Source organism: Periophthalmus magnuspinnatus, chromosome 6, assembly GCF_009829125.3.
Source record: "Periophthalmus magnuspinnatus isolate fPerMag1 chromosome 6, fPerMag1.2.pri, whole genome shotgun sequence".
Lineage (NCBI taxonomy): Eukaryota > Metazoa > Chordata > Actinopteri > Gobiiformes > Gobiidae > Periophthalmus > Periophthalmus magnuspinnatus.
Window position 1 is genome coordinate 30,784,112 of NC_047131.1, and position 20,479 is coordinate 30,804,590.

General features: G+C 39.9%; 1 protein-coding gene across 2 annotated transcripts in view; it reads right to left on the bottom strand.

Annotated features, from left to right (window-relative positions):
• Positions 1-294: 294 nt before the first annotated feature.
• osbpl5 (oxysterol binding protein-like 5) overlaps positions 295-20,479 on the bottom strand; it is a 43,463-nt gene continuing 23,278 nt past the window's right edge. Inside the window, exons 3-23 of one of the 2 annotated variants that reach the window (XM_033967615.2) lie at positions 12,314-12,466; positions 10,386-10,459; positions 9,296-9,376; positions 8,458-8,559; positions 8,179-8,382; positions 8,004-8,088; positions 7,075-7,237; positions 5,421-5,634; positions 5,163-5,347; positions 4,998-5,079; positions 4,790-4,888; positions 4,547-4,643; positions 4,336-4,434; positions 4,138-4,235; positions 3,930-4,019; positions 3,705-3,841; positions 3,437-3,616; positions 3,227-3,356; positions 3,038-3,149; positions 1,881-1,986; positions 295-1,809 (exon numbers count right to left, since the gene is read on the bottom strand). In XM_033967615.2, coding sequence (XP_033823506.1) covers positions 1,674-1,809; positions 1,881-1,986; positions 3,038-3,149; positions 3,227-3,356; positions 3,437-3,616; positions 3,705-3,841; positions 3,930-4,019; positions 4,138-4,235; positions 4,336-4,434; positions 4,547-4,643; positions 4,790-4,888; positions 4,998-5,079; positions 5,163-5,347; positions 5,421-5,634; positions 7,075-7,237; positions 8,004-8,088; positions 8,179-8,382; positions 8,458-8,559; positions 9,296-9,376; positions 10,386-10,459; positions 12,314-12,466 — 2,627 coding nt within the window. In that variant the 3' untranslated portion in view covers positions 295-1,673. Of the gene's footprint in view, positions 1,810-1,880; positions 1,987-3,037; positions 3,150-3,226; positions 3,357-3,436; positions 3,617-3,704; positions 3,842-3,929; positions 4,020-4,137; positions 4,236-4,335; positions 4,435-4,546; positions 4,644-4,789; positions 4,889-4,997; positions 5,080-5,162; positions 5,348-5,420; positions 5,635-7,074; positions 7,238-8,003; positions 8,089-8,178; positions 8,383-8,457; positions 8,560-9,295; positions 9,377-10,385; positions 10,460-12,313; positions 12,467-20,479 lie in introns of those variants that run through there. The other variant, XM_033967616.2, reaches the window with a different exon arrangement.

A 20,479-nucleotide genomic window follows, 5' to 3' on the forward strand; every position in this document is an offset into this window, starting at 1 on the left:
AGTGTAGACCCACGTAGAGTCCCCCCCGTCGTCCAGGTTTGTTCCACAGCAAAAGAAAAATTAAATTAAAAAATCAATCAAGTGTTAAATTCTATTCAATTTTGCCACAGACTTGAACGTTCAGATCAGTGAGGTCAATCTGCAGAAATGTCTCCCTCTGGTGGACATAAGAGGTAGTGGCCAAAACATTTATATTTATACTGCATCTTTTTATCCCAACTCTACTTAAACAAATATAAACTTTTAAGAAGCTGTATTTTTTTAATCCACTAAAATAAATAAAACGCAGACAGCTCATGGGTTAAAAAACTTTACTGTAGTGCTACAGTATGCAACAGGTATGAATAAAAACAATAGAACAAAACATGTGGCATGAGAAAATCCCACAACATGGCAGTAGAAATGTATCCCAACGATTAAAGTGTGAGTGAAGTGTTCAGAGTGTTGTGCTCTCAGCTGCTCTCCCATTGGGCAGGTGAGTAATAACAATGATGGACCACCTGAGGCCGAGGCCCAGTCCAATTGAAATGTAAGGTCACAATGTAGGGGACAGAAAAGGCTCTGCTCAGCACGAGTGTAATGGCTTTACTGGCACACACGTGCTCACAGTGACACACAAACACACAATCAAGTATGGACGACCCTGGGAGAGCGATTGTCACCCGATCTCCAACATCCAACTACATTAGATTAGAAACTCAAGGTTAATCACTCAATAAATACATTCTGAAATCTGTTTTGGACACACAAACCTTCAGTGAACAAATATATTCTGTACAAATTGATTAAATGAAAAACCTATCACTAAGATTATTACTAAAGAGTCTCTTGACCTTGATGTGGACCCAAACCGCTATAGGCCAAAGTAACTGTCGTTACTTCATTATTCCCTCTGCTGCTCGTTCTGATTGTACAAACTAGTGTCATGACCAGAGCTTCTATCCAGGCACAGTCTGTTTGGCTCTTTTCTCTTTCTTACTGTCCCTCCTCCGTGTGTCGCAAACACACAGTATCCCTGTAAACAAGTACTCTTTGTCCTTTCTCATATAAATACTGTTTTGGTAAAATTATCATTAAGAGACAAGACAACGTGGATGTGAGCAAACATCAATATAAAACACACAATTGCACTGTTGGAAGAGATCTACGTTCTTCACTCAGAGTTTCTCTTCTTTTTGGCTTCAGCATTAAGGCCCATAATGTGGTGAAGGGAGTGAGAAAGTTTAAGAGGTGATCATCAGCCTGCGCCCATAGGGCCTAAAGTATAAGAACGAGATATACTTATATAGATACACACACACAGATAAACAGTATTGCAGGGCAATAAAAAGACACTCAGGAATGGTGAAACATCCGCTCTGTCATGGAACTAAATTATTCTTCATATTCCAAAACATTTCAGGTTTTATTAAGAGTCTTTTAGGCCATTCTTGTTTGTTGTTCCTCTTTAGTCTCCAAAGTGCATGGGTGCCATTGCTGTTACAGTCTGGCTACAGTAGGGGGCGCCCTTTCTCTCTGCAGATGTGACTGACAGGCGCGGCTGTGGCTGTGTTTATTGCTATAAGTCTCTTCTTCGTCTTTTAAGACACGTGAGGGGCAGCGTTACTCTCTGGGCTGATGTTAGCTCTGAGGTCAGAGCAGGGTCAGACAGAAGCTCCGCCCCCACACTGGGCTCAGGTGAACATGCAGTTGAACAGGAGCTGAGACAGGAGCAGGACGCACAGGATGAGGCAGTGACGGCCCGTTAACGTCATAGAGTCATTGGCCGCTCGTTCACTGACCAGCTGACGACTCAGAGCCACCAGGTTCCTGTCAATCACAGGAGCATCAGGTCAGGTCCAAAAGACACGACTCACACGAGTAAAAAAGCAGCGTCTCACCTCTGTATGTCCTGCTGAGTCGTCTTTATGGACGAGATGGACGCCTCGATCTGGGCGAGGTCCTGCACGTCTTTACTGCACCGGGCGCACTGCTTTGAGAAGCCGTCTACGACAAAGGAAGTAAAGTACATGTTAATAAGCCTGGATAGTGTCTATGTAGTACACGTTTATGTAGTACACTATGTAGTACACATTTATGTAGTACACATTTATGGAGTACACATTTATGTAGTACACATTTATGTACTACACATTTATGTACTACACATTTATGTAGTACACATTTATGTAGTACACATTTATGTAGTACACGTTTATGTAGTACACATTTATGTAGTACACGTTTATGTAGTACACTATGTAGTACACATTTATGTACTACACATTTATGTAGTACACATTTATGTACTACACATTTATGTAGTACACATTTATGTAGTACACATTTATGTAGTACACGTTTATGTAGTACACTATGTAGTACACATTTATGTACTACACATTTATGTAGTACACATTTATGTAGTACACATTTATGTAGTACACATTTATGTAGTACACATTTACGTAGTACACATTTACGTAGTACATATTTACGTACTACACGTCTAAGTACCGCACGTCTAAGTACCACACGTCTAAGTACCACAGGTCTAAGTACCGCACGTCTAAGTACCGCACGTCTAAGTACCGCACGTCTAAGTACCACACATCTAAGTACTACACGTCTAAGTACTACACGTCTAAGTACCACACATCTAAGTACTACACATCTAAGTACTACACGTCTAAGTACTGCACATCTAACTACCGCACGTCTAAGTACTACACGTCTAAGTACTACACGTCTAAGTACTACACGTCTAAGTACTACACGTCTAAGTACTGCACACGTCTAAGTACCACACGTCTAAGTACTACACATCTAAGTACTACACATCTAAGTACTACACGTCTAAGTACTGCACACGTCTAAGTACCACACGTCTAAGTACTACACGTCTAAGTACTACACGTCTAAGTACCACACGTCTAAGTACCACACGTCTAAGTACCGCACGTCTAAGTACTACACGTCTAAGTACTACAGGTCTAAGTACTACACGTCTAAGTACTACAGGTCTAAGTACTCCACACGTCCGTATTCTGTGCTTCACCTTCGTTGTCTGAGGACTCGTGGGTGGGCTCTGGGGTGGTGCTGCTGCTCTCCGTGTTCTGGCTGCAGCTCGACGGTTGGCTGCTGGTTTTCCTGCGCTTCCTGTGCTCTGTCTGCAGCAGTTCAATAAATGTTTTGTTAAAATCTAATCTGGGAGAATAAAATGAAGTAAAATGCAGTGTTGTCTCACCTTGTGTTGGCTGCCCCAGCTGTGCCTGTACGAGAGGCTGTGGTGTTGTTTCTGATTCTTTTCCTGTGTTTGAACGACTCCGTCTTTTTCAAACTGTACAAGGCAGCGCTCATTGTCCCACGGTCTTGTGCTGAAAAGAATGAACAAAGTTATAAATAGATGAAATGTTGTCGTCGCTGAATACTTGGCTTTTCCTGTGATGTTTCATACTCGAGGTGCTTGTAGGTCCACTCAGACGAGATGGGGTCCTGCTGGAACAGCTGTGGGACCCAGGGCTTGTCTCCTCGCTCTTTGGCCTCTTTCCGCTGAGCCTCCTCCAGGACAAACTTCTCCTGAGTGGCCTTGACCTGGTCCCGCTCCATTATGGCACTGGTCACATGCTGCCACAGTCTTTTAGAAGCGAAACAGAGCATTTTACTGTATAAACGATGTTTTTAGGTCAGATAAACTCAAAACAAGATGCATTTGTTGTCATTACTTCTCAGATTCAAACGGGCCCTGCTGATCGATCTGCACCACTTGTCGTTTGAGGCGACTGTTGCGGATGTCGGTGCTTGGGTTCCACAGAATCTCCTGTTGGCCTGAACGTTTTTCACAAATGAAGACTTCATTGTCCTGTTCAGAAGAGAATCAGCTCTTTATATGCACAAACTCTGGAGGTCACATTAGTGTTTGCAGTAACTGTGCGGTTCATGATCTTTACCCAGTGTCCGTCCACAGTGGCCACGAGCTCCTCTCCCACATGGATCTTCCCACTGATCTGATTCACTGAGCTTGAGCCTCCAAGAAAAGGCTGTTCAGAAAAATGTGAGTGATAAATGTCACTGTATTAGAGACTCAACATACAAGTACATATATATATAAAATAAAAATGACCAGCTAATATCACGTAAACGAGTAGTGAGATTTACCTTAAGTTTGAACTCCAGTTCTGCAAAACATTTGGTTTTTTCACACTCAATGGTGACTTTTCCTCCAAGCTCCAGAGTCATGGTGCCGTAGAGGATGCCTGTAATGAACACAATTATAAAAGTTATATTTAATTATTTTAAACCATAGGATTATTGTGGAATCTCTGCTCAAAAATATGGTTATTCACAAAGTCTTACCTTTACAGTGAGCGTAGGGCATGGTGATGATGTACTCCTCCTCTCTGCTCAGGAAAAGTAATCTGGCTTTACCATCGAGAATGGCAGACAGAGAGTTTCCTACAAAGAAACAAAGAATATTTAGAAATAAAGGAGCACAATCCCCACTGTGGGACAAATACAGATCCTGAATATATCCATATACAGTATCTGATTAATAAAAACGTGTTACCGTAGAACTTGGACTTGGCCAAGATGCTTCCACTGATGGAAAATCCATCTTTCCTGTTACAGACATGAAAGGCAGAGATGGGCGGATGATGGGACACCTGATAGAAAACAGAAGGGTGTTATTTGAGTAGAGAAAGCTATAAAGGTGTCAGGTCGCTCGTGATAACGTGACATGTTATTTAAGCCACAGTGTCTCACCACAGCGAGGACATTTACATAAACACACTTCACTATCTGCACTCACCTGCTCAGCAATGTAGAAAGTGCAACTGTTTGTCTGAGGATGGAGCCAGCAGCAGCGAAATGTTTCCCCAAGGATTGGATTATAAGGCTTCTTTAGACCCTGAAATAAACATCAATAATGTGAGTTATCTGCACAGTGAGTAGAAAACACAGTACAGTTTACAGTATACAACAGTAACAGTATACAACTGTGAGGTTACACAACTTACCTTGGGCTTCTTATAAAAGCCAGACAAGTACCATCTTAACACCTGCTTTATTCGACCGTAGGCGCTCTCTTCTACTGCAGCTCTGAAATACACAGAATAACATATTTATAATATACAATAGAACAGGAAGCAGTGAATTCTTATCAGTGACATAAACAGATGTACTGAGAGAGCAGATCAGCGTGGTAGTAATAATCCGACAGTTTGTCCAAGAAAGAGCGTGGCTCCAGGATAAACGTGGGGAGTACGACTTTTGAAAGGTCCATCCCGGGCCGCAGCTGCTTGAGCAGACCCCAGATTAACCCCTTGTTCTCCTCTGAGACGGTCTCCACCTGAGACGCCTCCCCAGCCTGGGCCGACACATTTGAGTCGTTAGATACCATTATCTTAACATTAAAATGGTTTTACTGTATGTTGTCTTACCTCGCCCATCTCCTCTGCACCCTGCTCAATATAAGCAGTGGCCTCTGGCCCAGGAAGTGGTTCATCTGATTGGTCGATGTCACTTTCCTCCGTTAACCTTCCTCCGTTCTCATTGGCTGTTGTGTCCCAATCATCTTGAGCTTCACGCTCTGATTTGTCGGAGAAGCCGTCGTGCTCCATGTTGTGATGACCCAGCAGTGCACTGTCATCCAACCTACGAACAGGAAACCAACGTAGAGTTTATCCAGAGAAGATGGACACAGTGTGCGTGTGTGTGTGTGTGTGCGTGTGTGTGTGTGTGGGTGTGTGTGTGTGTGTTATTATTATTATATTATGTTAGTGTTTTGATGATTGAAGGTTATGCAGTTACATAAAATGTCTACATAAAATGAGAAACTTTCCCATTCTCTGTTCAACATCCAAAACAAGAGAAAAAAACACATTTGCATTTTACATTGGAGAGAGTTTTGTCAGCTTTAAAGTCTCTCCAGAGGATCTCATTCTATGTTAAATTAATTTAATACTGTAACGATCTGATAGTTTCTGTTTGGTTCAGGTTCACCTTGTTTTTGTAATAACGTGTTGTCGTCAGTGTAAATGCTTTTGTACGTGATGGTTGCTCTGACACGTGGATGTGAAGGTTCTGTCGTCAGTTACTGGTCAGTTTTGGCTCAGTTTTGGCTCAGTTTTGGCTCAGTTTGGCTCAGCTGAATTGAGTCTGCTGCTGTTTTGTGCTTGTTTTGCTCCTGTTTTGGCACGAGTTACGGTCTACAGTAGCTTTGTGTTCAGAAAATAAACAACCAGAAGAACTTTGGCGCGTTTCCTTACACCGCAGAGCTACAATACATTTATTTTAACTGATCTGACAAGAGTAAAAAAAGAACAGAGAGAGAGAAAACAGTAACAAAAACTGAAAGGAACAGTGATTTTTAAGATGCAAAAACAGTGTTGCACGTTATAACTAGTAAATATAAAACAAAACTATTATAAAGCAACAAAGTGCTGTTAAAAACTGCACAGAGAAACACAATAATAACCACATGAGGCTGCAGATCTTTGAGAAGCGCGACGAAACTGGAAATGCGGCATTCCGGCCTCTGTTCACAAAGTGTCAGGGTTATTTATTAGCTCATTCACACCCAGCAGGTTTCAGTTCTTACCACAAAGACACACGGTACGATCCCTGTGTCGCTACTAAAGAAGGTCCCAAAATTCAATAAAAATCCTTTCACGTTTTGGTAAAAATGTTGTCAGAAACCCACGAGGTGCACTCTTATATCCCTCCGCTTACACACTTAGCTTCTCAAGTTGGTGAACCGTGCGCACTACAGCCACATTGCTTTTATGGTGGATCATATTCTTCCTGGTCTTTTTTTTTAGTCATGTGACTCCGTGGGCTCGTGCCATTGGCTGGGAGAGAAGGAAGAACTGGAACTGGAGTCTAGAGGGAGGGATCAGAGGAAGGCGGAGACGCTGAGGACAAGACGGCAGCCCGAGCATCTATTTTAAACGACGAGGCTATTTTCATCTGTATAGTGATTACGTAATGCGGCGAGGATAAATATTTAAAGGAGATTTCATTTCTACGGTTTTAAAATACAGTAGACATAAAAAAAAATGATAAGTAAATAATAGCTTAAGGATGAAAACTCACTGCATTAGCTCGGCGTCAGTCAGCGCGGTCGACTGCAGCAGGTGGAGGATGTGGGAGGAGTCTGAGGAGGTGCTGATGTCGCCCTCTTTCCCTCCTTTGGCTGTCAGTTTGTAAAGGCTGGAGCAGCTCAGAGCCAACTCCAAGGCGTCCATCCAGCACCGGCCTGCGCGCGCACACACACGCACGCACACACACGCACGCACACGCACGCACACGCACGCACGCACACGGCAAGAGGTAAGTACGAGCCACAGCTGCCCTCAGGCGACAAGTTTATTTGTGCAGCACGAGTCGTACACAAGGTCATTCAAAGAGATTTACGGAATAAGAACGACATTAAAATCACAATACAACAAATCCAAACAGAAATAATAAAAAGTACAGAATAAAAACCTTTCAGTCACATAAATGAGTCTGGATTTAAACACGGTCAAAGTCGAGGTCTGAGTCGCATCTTCAGGAAGAATGTTCCAGGTTTGAGCTGCAGAAAACTCAAACGCTGATTCCCCATGTTTAGTCCATGTTTAGTCCATGTTTAGTCCACATTTAGTCCATGTTTAGTCCACATTTAGTCCACGTTTAGTCCACATTTAGTCCACGTTTAGTCCACGTTTAGTCCTGGTTTAGTCCTGGTTTAGTCCTGGTTTAGTCCTGGTTCTGTCCTGGTTCTGTCCTGGTTCTGCCCTGGTTCTGTCCTGGTTCTGTCCTGGTTCAGTCCTGGTTCAGTCCTGGTTTAGTCCTGGTTCAGTCCTGGTTCAGTCCTGGTTCTGTCCTGGTTTAGTCCTGGTTTAGTCCTGGTTCAGTCCTGGTTTAGTCCTGGTTTAGTCCTGGGTTTAGTCCTGCTTTAGTCCTGTTCAGTTCACACATTGGGCAGAGTCGATAAATCAAACAGTATTTCCTCGACTCAAACGTGTTTGTGCAGGTCTCACCATCGGACTCACTGGCAGCTCTGAAAATCAAATAGTTGCTGGGCAAAGGCTGCGTGATGGAGCCGACATTCTCTCCTTTTGGACCCTGACAACAGAAAGAACAAATAACAAATATGTTTTCAAAGATATGCATTTCAACATATTTATCATTTATAAAGTGATATCTGTGTCAGACCTTGACGGCCCAGATGGATTTCTCCAGAGGATGGTAGAGTTTGAAGCAGAACCCGTCTTTTTTAGAGGGTCTCTCGATGAGTTTGCAGGCGCTCAGCAGGATGGTCCCCACCCAATGGTCCGTCTTTGGAGTCTTATAGATCAATAAAACCCCCGGCTTCAGGGCACACCACAGTTTGGTCCAACTTTTTAAAGACCCCCGTATCTTTAAACAGAAAAGACCAGTCCGGAATGTTAAAAACCAGCACATTATACACTTACACTTTTATGATTCCTGCACCTTCAGCCAATCGGACATGATGACAACACTCGGGTCCTTTAGTGCAGTAGAAAGTTCCTTCGCAGCCCGTTTCTTTTCTTGCCTGTAATTTTGCTTTTGCACCTAGAAAATACAAAGTAAAATATTTTTTTCTTACATTTTTTTGCATATTCTGTTGGATTGTGTTTTGTTTTCATGTCAACTTCTGTGCCCGAATTATTACTTTCCATTAATATTACCACTTATTATGCTTACCATACTCAGCTACGGCTAAAAAAATAAAAATAAAGAATATAAAAATAAATACAATTAAAAATAAAATAAAACAAAATAAAAAATGAAATAAAATTAAAAATTAAATAAAAAATTAAATTAAGTAAATAATAATAATAAAATAAAAAAATAAAATATAAAATAAAAAAAATTATAAAATAAAATAAAAAATATAATATAAAATAAAATAATGTATCTGTTTTATTTTATGTATTTTTTATTTATTTATTTTTTATTTATTTATATGTGTGTCTTTATGCATATATAGGAATGTGTATGTATATATATTTATTTTTTTTCTGTTCCTGTGCTTACCCTGTGCCCATCATAAAAAATATGAACAATAAAAAAAATACAAAATAAATATGTAAAACTGATTTGCTGGCCAGTTGTTATTCTTCAGACAAACACTAGGTGGCAGCAGAGGCTCACACTGCTTTAGGTGACTTTGAATCGCACTACAGACTCCTGGACTGACACATGAGGAAAAAAGACACTACGACATCACAGAGGAAGAGCTATACAAGTCCAAAAAAAACCACAGTTGTGTTTTATTACATTTTTACAACAAGTATACATCGTGTACCTTGAGAGACTCCTTCCGGGCCAGTTTCTCTGTAGGGGAGGGGCATTCTTTCTCCACTCCATTGAACATCCTGGACTCAGACTGACGGAGAGAGAGAGAGAAAAGGAAATATAAGGTCTGGCATGTTCTGAGGCCATTTTGGGTGGAAAAAATACAACCGTCGAACAAATGTCTGAGAACAAAATAGGAATAATTTGCATGAAAGCGAACACAACACACTACAGGTGATTCTATTTCACCTGTATGAATAAATAAATATGAAACAGGAGTGAAACAGGTAAAACAAAGACCTGAGAACAGTAGCAGACAACAGTAAATGAGGAAACAAAGCAAAACGTGAAATGAAACAGGTGGAGCTCAAACTCATATGTTCAAAAATACTCAAATTTACAGTTCCGTGTCGTAGCGCAGGGGTTTGCAAATGTTTTTAAGGCTGGGACCGCCAAAAATAAGCAAAATCTGAACCCTCACACGCTTTGATAAACATTTAAAATCTGGTTAAACTGTATTAGAGTAGTTATTGTATCTAATTTCACCAAACTATGATACAATAAACTTAAAAACAGAGTAAATACACAGTGATTACTATGTTGACTATACCATTTCTTTGCAAAAGTGGGGAAATTTGGGGTATTTTTGTTGTAAATCAATTAAATTATAGCTGTAAAAGGCTGAATAACTTGACTTATGCGTCTATTAATGAGCAATATTGGCACATTCTGTTGTTTTAATGTTACTATCTGTCTGTTTAAAAATGGTTTACTGGGATTATCTTACATTATTGTTGCTTTACCAATATATCGTGCTTCAAAATGTTTTATTATGACACTTAGTAAAAACAGTGTCATCTCCCGAACCTTATTTTGGGAACCACTTTTATAGAGAATACTGGAAAAAGATGAAACGACATGAAAAGCAACAAAAGCCTGGACCAAAAAAGCTGATTTGTTTGACAAGAAAATAGAGTGTTCCCACCAGTGTTAGTAATAGTGCATAAGAATAAAAATGACAATAACAAATCGTCTAAAATGAACAAAAAGAAAAATACATGACATAATATAATCTGCCCAATCAGGAGCGGCGTTCTTACCTTGCTGCTTGGGGATTGGGCAGGGCTAAGTTCATTACTCATCATGGAGAGACCGTTCCTGTCTGCCTCACTGCCTGGTGGGAACACACAGTCACATAAGACGAACCCGTGAACAACCTGCGCACAGACTGAAGCGCGGCGGCGGCTAACAGTGGCTAACAGCGGCTAACAGGCAGCAGCAGCTCTGTGGAGTGGCGCGCTACACGGTAAATGTAAACCTTCAAAAGAAATCGATATTTATTTGAAGTTTACATTGTTTTTGTTGGATTTCAGCTTCCTGTTATATGCAATTTATATTATAGGCATTTTTCAAATCCGTAAGATAGATTTTTGTTTTGTTTTAAATTGTAAATCGCTATGGAAACTGTCTGAATTTTTTATGTTTTTTATGTTTACCCAATGGACATTTTAAGATGATAAAATACTAAATATAGCATTCATGAAAACATATGGATTTAACATCGATACTTTTATAGTTTTAAATTGTTAATCGCTCTAGAAATTGTTCAATTTTTTTCACATTCTGCTTTAAGATGCTAACATGCTACATTTAGCTTTTATTAAAACGTCTGGCTTTACACGATGCTCTTTTTGTTTTTGACATCTTCACAAGACGCCACTATTTATGTTCTGTTTTTTTGTTTGTACTCATTGGTTTCAACTTCCTGTTACATGCAAAATTCTGAGGCATTTTTCCCTTTCGTAAGATTTTTTATTTTTTTTTTTTAATTGTTAATCGCTATGGAAATTGTACAGAATTTTCATTTGACCTAATGTTAAATCAATGGAGATTTTTAAGATGCTAACATGCTATATTTAGCTTTCATTAAATGTGATCTAGGTCTTTGTTTTTGACATCTTCACAAGAAATCACTATTTATGTTTTTGAGGCATTTTCCCCATTCGTAAGATAGATTTCTTTTTTGTTTTAAATTGTTAATCGCTATGGAAACTGTCCACATTTTTTTCACATCCTGATGCCCACAGACAAAGCTCAGGATTGTGTCATAATATCACATAGAATTTTCATTTCACTTAATGTTAAACCTATGGAGATTTTAAGATGCTAACATGCTACATTTAGCTTTTATTAGATCGATGGATTCACACGACGTCTTTTTGTTTTTGGCATCACTATTTATGTTTGAAGTTTACATCTGTTTTTGTTTGTTGCATGTAACAGGAAGTTGAAACCCATGAACACATTTTGAGACTTTTTTTCTGACAGATTTTGCTACTAGAAAACGGTTGGTATTTGACATTTGAATCTTGAGCTCTATATATGTTTTTTATTTATTTATATTATTATTTTTTTATTTTACACTCAATGTTTTTTTTGTATTTATTATTATTATTATTATCATCATTATTCCCATTATTATTATATTATTATTATTATTATCATCACTATTCCCATTATTATTATTATTATTATTATTATTGTTATTATTACTATTATTATTATTATTATTATCATCATTATTCCCATTATTATTATTATTACTACTATTATTATTATTGTTATTATTACTATTATTATTATTATTACTATTATTATCATTATTATTATTATTATTATCATCATTATTCCCATTATTATTATTATTATTACTACTATTATTATTATTATTATCATCATTATTCCCATTATTATTATTATTATATTATTATTATTATTATTATTATTATTATTATTATTATTATTATCATCATCATCATCATCATCATCATCATTCCCATTATTATTATTACTATTATTATTATTATCATTATTATTATCATCATTATTCCCATTATTATTATTATTATTATTATTATTATTATTATTATTATTATTATTGAGTTATTTAATTATTTTTTTTGCTTAACTGAATGAGTTTAATACGAAAAACTGCATAAATGTTTGCATTATGAGCCGTAGCTTGTACCTGTGCTGATGTTGTAGAGGTCATTGTCTCCGGAGTAGGACAGGTTCCGGGTCAGGAGGTGGGGTTCGATCTTCGGAGGAGACACGGCATTGGGACACAGAGAAAACCTCCGCTGGAACAAATTCTCCTCCTTCATTCTGCCAAGCTGCTCCTCTGCCAAACTGCTCCTCTGCAGACACATGAGCAGCATGAAGGAGAGAATGTAGACGACAAACACTTATCTGTCTGTGAGCGTCTCTGAGCCGCTGTCACACTAACAAAGCCTCACTGTACACAAACATGTCAGTGCGCCCACATCACGGCACCAAGCAGAGACGAGGGCCCCGGTCCACACAGACACACACTTTATACAACCATGTCCACACGCATGATGTTTATGTGCGAGGTTCATAAACACCGAGGACTTGGACTTCGACGGGGATTTCACACTCGCAACGTTTGGTCCAGACTTTCAGACACTTCCCGTTTAGTTTGGGGTTTTTGGTCTAAGAAGAACTGGGAGTCTCAAGGTCTGGATCAAGGTCTGGTCCTGTGTGAAAGTAAAGGGCTGGACTTTGGGGTCAAATCCACGAAGTGACACACGGTCGATGATGAACAGACGAGTAAATGTGAGGAAGATAGAGGGAAAACAAGAGGAAGACAGACGTGAGGAAGAAAGAGCCCAAACGAGAAGAAGACAGATGGAAAACAAGAGGAAGACAGAGGGAAAACAAGAGGAAGACAGAGCTCGAACGAGAGGAAGACAGAGGTCAAACGAGAGGAAGACCGAGGGAAAACAAGAGGAAGACCGAGGGAAAACAAGAGGAAGACAGAGGTCGAACGAGAGAAAGACAGACGTGAGGAAGACAGAGCCCAAACGAGAAGAAGACAGAGAGAAAACAAGAGGAAGACAGAGCCCAAATGAGAGGAAGACAGAGGGAAAACAAGAGGAAGACAGAGGTCGAATGAGAGAAAGACAGATGTGAGGAAGACAAGACGTGAGGAAGACCCAAACGTGAGGAAGACAGAGCCCAAACGAGAGAAAGACAGAGCTCAAACGAGAGGAAGACAGAGGTCAAACGAGAGGAAGACAGAGGTCAAACGAGAGGAAGATAGAGGTCAAACGAGAAGAAGACAGACGTGAGGAAGACCCAAACAAGAGGAAGACAGAGGCCAAACGAGAGAAAGACAGACGTGAGGAAGACAGAGGTCAAACGAGAGGAAGACAGAGGTCAAACGAGAGGAAGACAGACGTGAGGAAGACCCAAACAAGAGGAAGACAGAGGCCAAATGAGAGGAAGACAAGATGTGAGGAGGACCCAAATGAGAGGAAGACAGAGCTGAAGACACAGGAACAGGGAGAGATGAGCCTACAGTGGTTATAAACTCCAGTAAAGTTCCGTATTACACCAGAGCTGCACAGTCAAATCAGCAAAGTCCAGACAAAATAACGACAAACCACAAAAATACAGCCTGTCGTTTGTTTGGGTTAAAGACGAGACGCATTTGGCCTCGAATCAAATGCACCCGCAATCAGCATCAGTTAAGTTATTCTCCTTCCCAAAGCCACTAAAGCTGAGAAACGCTCTCTACACAACAACCACAACACAACAACAACACAACAACAACAACAACACAACAACAACACAACAACACACAGTAAACTGCTGGATTAGATTAAACAAAATGACCCATTTACCACAGACTGATATGAGCTCATCAAACACAGGCTCAATGACAGCGTCGTTTAGTTTGACAGGTGGACATCATCTGGTGGACGTCTTTTTAGCATTTAATTCCACACACACACACACAGAGACACACAGACACACACACAGACACACACACAGACACACACAGACACACACACACGGCGCAACCATTACTGTTGTTTTCTTTAATTCGATTACAGCCAAAACATGATATATACTGTTATAAGTACCGGCCAAACAAAATGGAACAAAACCGTGTGCAGCACTAAACCAATGAAGTGTTGTGTAACTCTTTACTCTTCACACTAAAGCTGCTTCACGTCTTTTTTTTTTCCTTCTTTTTCCTGTCCGTCTGTATTTGAGCTGATCGTCCTTCAAGCCCGAGCCTCGTTTTTGATTCCGTTTACTTCTCAAAACAAGGAAAACAACTTCGCATCTCCTCATCTTCCCCTTTTACGCCGCATCCAGGAGGAGCGCCCGTTGTCATGACGACAGCAGACGCAGCGCCGGGGAGTCCGCTAATTCGGATTTGAGCGAGACGGTGCGAAAGCCGGACCGTGGTGGAGACTTTCAGGTGTGAATCAGACGTATAACGGAGCTTAAATATTTACACCAACCGCAGAAAAACACAAAAACCGTGTCACTTCTGCACTAAAAATCTTAAGGTTACATAGTATGGCATTAAGTATATCCATCTGGTATGTATTCAGTTTCATTTTACTGGTCAAAAATACCTCGAAAACAATCACACTGTAACATCTGACCTGTATTTTCCCCCTCGTGGCATCGCCTGCATCCAGTTTAAAGTCGTGCCACGGAATATTCCCACTGTTACGGCCCTCGCTGGTGATTGGACGACTGTTTTCCCACCTGGTCAATCCTGCGTCTCACCTGCAGCCGCCTCCTCTGTTTAAGGAGATTCAGCTCGTCTCCTCGGTATGTTTTTGTCTTTTTATTTTGTCGGCCGTGACTCGTGTTTGTTTTGGGACACTCGTGGTTTGTTTCCGTGTTGTGAGTCCCGTAGTTTTGTCAATCGTTTTTTAAATCGGCCACGTGACCAGTTTTCTAAGACACAAAACGTATTTATTCGTCGTGTTATTTTTGTTTTCTCAGTTTAGGTTCTTTTGTTTACGTAAATATTTTAATCTTTAAAGCTTTTGTTACTTTGCCCTTTTACAGCCCTGTACGTTAAATTACTTCTTTACTTCGCCATTATTCCGTGTTGTTTTTGTTACCTCCTTGACCCAAGATGAACTGGGTTGTAAAAAAAACAAAAAAAACAGGCAAAGCAAAACCATCCCCAAGAAACAAGCAGGACATGTCACACAGTGCAGCTTTAAAAAGGTGGTTAAAGCTGATGTTAAGGCGTAAACTATAGGGAGTATATTGTATTTTACCACAAAATATTCAAACATAAAGCATGAGTGTCGTAACGTGTATAAATAAAAGAGCAGTACCATCCTAAAATACACAGTAAGATGAGTTTATTTATGGATTTTATGGATTATTTTTGTCAGACCAAGGTTTAGTTTGTTTCGTACTCGCGCTCGTTCTTCCTCAGATGTTACAGAAACGTGACTTTAAACCGGGACGAAGGAGCTTTTCTACTCTCACACGCCTGGGATACTGCGCTGAAGAAGTCGGACTGCAGATGGCGCTGTCGTCCTGCCTCCACTGATGGACAGACACATCGCAGCAGCGTCACGTTCGCTCTGAGGAAGAACGCTAGTGAGGAGCCCAAATGGTCAGGGATGAAAACAAACTAAACCTTGTTCTGGAAAAAAATCTACTAAAATGAGCTTCAACGACAGCGTGAATCCACATAAAACGAGTCCTTGCTGGGGTTAAATTACAATTTTCATCACCTGAGATAGTGCCAAAGTGAAAACAGGCATTTTCTGATCACTTAAGATGATAAAAAATGACTCAAACGTGCAGGAATAAAACAAAATACAACGCGGAGTAAGCAAACGATGACAGAACACAATCATAACAACGATTGAAAGCTAATAAAAGTAGATTTGACATAATAAAACCCCTTAAAGATCTAATATTTAGTGTATTATTAATAACAACGACATGTATTAATTATTAAAACAAGTAGTTGCATCCCGATAAAGCACAATTCCACTGGCTCCAATTCACTTTACATTGAAAAACTGTCTTTCTGTAACTGCTGCAGTGAGTCTGATATATTTTAGTCTTAAAATGTTCATTAATTAACTCACTCTACATGATCCTGGTGTTTTTATTTCGCTGTTGTGTCTGTTATTCCATATATAAACATTAACCCTTTAAAGACTGAGCACATTATAGAACATTACAACTTTTTTTTTCATTTTTTAGCCATATAAATCACGTTAAACGAAATATCAGCTTGTACTTTTGCTTTTTTTCACACAACTACCTCTATTTTACACATCCATCCTTATTTTCGTTGCATTGAAAAACTGACTGGGAGATTGGTCGTCTTCGAGGGCGACGTAAGCGCATTACCGTAGTGACAGTAACGTATTTAAAGAGCCCCACGCCTCTGCTTTAAGACGCCGTTTGAATTTACACGACGGCACATTTGGTCGCGGAGTTACGGTAAAGGAAAGTCCGCAACCGCGAGTCTAACGGCGATGATAGCATCCGACGCTATAGGGTTAATAACAGACGAATCAGGCGGGATCGGACGGGAAGGGGCGTTACCTTCAACACCCTCGCTCAGGATTGGCTCTTTGGTTGCTATGACACTCGTGGTCAGACTCCCCGATGTGTATCTCAGCTCCAAACTCGCCGCTATAACTGCTCTAGCCTCGATTAGCTTGATTTAACCGAAGCCGAACGCCGTTGGTGACGTCAAACTCACCCCGTCCTCTTCTTTTACACAGTCTCTCGTCCTCCCGCGGACTCGCTAAGGACCGGCCTTCAAACCGACGGCGTGTTAGCAGACCGCAGGCAGCAGCAGCGCTCTCCGTCCAGATCAATCCTTTTCTCTCAGAGGACGAGAACACGAAACACCGGACCCTCTGACTCTCAGCCCACGCCTCCGTCTCACCCACAAGTCCGCAATTATAACCACCGACTGCTCCGGCGTTATGTAAAGTTCATTCATATATTTCACATGTGTCAAACTCAAGGCCCGGGGGCCAAATGCAGCCCGCCACGTCATTTTATGTGGCCCGCGAGAAGGTAAATTAAGGCTTGACTGTCATTTTAAAATAAGTCTATCCTGCTTTAATGTGCATTGACAATAAACTAATGACATTTTCCCAACAAGTGACACTGAGAAATATTTGAGAATAATCATCCCAAATTGTTCAGGAAAAGGAAAATTGTCGGCGTAGAAGGAAGTTTCAAGAAAGACGCTAAAGGTGAATACAAGTTTGTGCTTTAAGGAGAAAATCTGTGTTTTTTGTGTTATGAGGCGCGGTCGGTACAATCTACGTCGATATTTTGACACCAAACACGGAGCTAAGTATGAAAAAGTGAGTCTGCGAGAAAAACAACAAATTGTCCAATAATTAAAAGTCTGTTTTTGAAGCAGAGCTGAAGGTTCTGACCAGATACACACTTTTAAAAATGTCAGTTTATCAGGAAATTCAGATACACAGACACGTAATATTTGCAACTTGAATAAGTAATAAATACAGATACAGACAGTTATTTAAAAAGTTATTACATTTATTTTACATGACATTTGTTTACATTTAGTGACATTTATCCTGCCACAGTCACATCTGGCCCTCGACGGCGGCCATTTTGCTGATGTGGCCCTCGGTGAAAATGAGTTTGACGCCTCTGATATATTTTATTCAAGCTCTGTCGCCTTCGCAGATTTAACACTTACGCACGACGAAACTATACCTTTTTCTCATTGTTTACTTCATATTTGGTTGGGATTAGGGTCGTGAACTTGGAGCTCGGGTCGTTTTAATGGAGCAAACCCTCCGTCTGTAAAAGTGTGTGGTTTGGAGCAGAGTTCAGAGTTTTAAGGAAGTAGTTTGACTTTTTTATTTGCGTGTTACATCGGCAATGATTACACGTCTGTATCGTTTAAGTGCAGGAATTTATACTGCGCGTGATAAGATATATGAATTAGACTTGTTCTGTCGTACTCAGCCGTTATAAAAGTTTTTAATCGTCGTCGTCATTACGTTTTTTCGTGAGTTCCTCGATCAAACATTTCCGGACCGTTGGATTGAAAAGGAATGGATCGATGTCACATGTCTGCGTTTGTTTCTACGAGGTTGTGTTAAAAGATATCGTGAATCGAACAAAAGATACGGGACATTAGTGAACGAAAGCAAAAGAAACGCCAAGAAAAATCCATTTCAGTTTTGATGCTTCGTGCAACTAATGCAGCCCATGTACAGGTGGATTATTTTATTATTTATTATTATTTAAGTTGCACTGGGGTATAAGTCGCACCAGCCAAAAAATACATAAAAATGAAGAAAAAAAACATACTCAGATGCGATTTATATGTGAAATATTTAAGTTGCACCTGCAAAAAAATGCTTCTTAATTGAGAAAAAAAAAAAAAAACTCACATATTTCACATATAAATCGCATCTGAGTATAAGTCGGACCAGCCAAAAAATGCATAATAAAGAAAAAAAAAACCCATATCTTTCACGTATAAGTCGCACCCCCAGACAAACTATGAAAAAATAAATAAAAAATGCAACTTTTAGTCCAGAAAACACAGTAAATGAGGTCAAAGTCCATCAACTGCCTTTGTAATATTTGTTTTTGTTGTAAAGAAACTTAATAAACATCCTGTACATTATATTGAAAACCTTTTTGTTTATTTTTTTTTAGATTTTTAGCATATCACCCAGCCCTAGAAATGAATGAATGAAATAGCCTCAGATTTATTTATTTATTTATTTTTAGTCGTGTTAACATTGTCGTACAGTTATGTTCTAAAAATAACCCACAATAATCGAAATCCGTGAAGTATCAGCTTTATTTTTTACAATTATTCTCTATGTTTTTGTCTGTAAAACGCCTCACCACACACTTTATACACTTTTCTCACACAGGCGTTAACATTTTCTCACATTTCTCTCTCATTTAAACTCTCTCAAAGTTCAAACCTTCGTAGGCGTCTTTGTCGGTGCAGAACGTTTCATCGACATTGTGGGTTTTGTCGGGGAGAAAACAAATTTACAAACGTACAGCACTTCAGAGTCACACCGCGATCCAACAAAGCACGCTCATTTGCTGCAAAAAACATGCAAAATTACACTTACACCACGAAAGATGAACCGCGATATAGCGAGGGACAACTGTACATTATAATTTGCTTATTTTTTAAAAGATTTTTGGCGTAGTTGCGATGAAATAACCTCAGATTTATGTATAGTCTCACGTTGTAATCGTATATAATGGTTTTGTCTCTATTCTTCTCTTTTGTTTGAATCTCTCGTCTCGTTTCTTCTCAAACAAACGGTTACGAAGCGCAGATTTTGTACAATTCTGTTCCAGCACAAAACCCCGGCATTATCTGTACTTCTCGTGTCTAAAAATAGCCTTTCCTCTGCTGCAGTGAATATTTACAGTGCAGAACGCTGGGAACGAGCTGCACGTTCACACGACGGATCCGAGAATTAAGATAAAACGCCTCAAACGGGACCAGACAGGCCGATCGCAGGAGCTCTGAGCTGCGGCTGCGACTGTACGCTAGCCCGTTTACACCGTCTAGACAGAGCGGCGGGGGGCGGGGCTTTAATGTATGCCGTGTGCACGGAACACGCGTCTGTAACGACGGGGATTTATCACATTAAAGGGGGACGCAAATCTGTACGCGCTGATGTCGTCACGTGGACCTGCAGACTTTACGAGGACAAAAAAGCAAAGTCTGGGTCGTCCGGGTCCGATCCAGGGCAAAAGGCGGAGTTGCACCTTGTGATGTCATCGTGTGGTGATACAGGAAGTGCTCTACTGTGCATGTAAACTCTATACACCTAACAGCATAATAATAATAATAAAAATAATAATATCAGCCCTGGAATTGCAAATCTCTCCTGAACTAAAGGTAAAAAGCAGCTGTTAACTTGAAAACTACCACTTCATGACATCACAAGGTGGAACAGAGCATTTTAATGAAACAAAACACAACTTCAGGTCTGTTTTTGATGAGGTAACAGCATTAAAACGTGACTTAAACCTCACAGGAGTCAGTTTTGTGTGTTATAGGACCTGACACATGTGTATAAACTCAAATATCACATTAAAACACTTTCATCATTTTCATATTTTTGCAGCTCTTTGGCAGTTCGCTTACATGACACGACTGAAATGTTTACTTTCCACATCTTTAAGGCAATTATTGTGATATAATTTTTAAGTATACGTCTCCCTCCTCTCGTCCAGACTTAAATATTCTGCAAAATTGACTTTTCAGAACATTTTTCACCATGTTACAGTTGTTTCCTTCTCATTTACAGCAAAAAAAACGAAATTTAAATCTGTTAAATCAGTT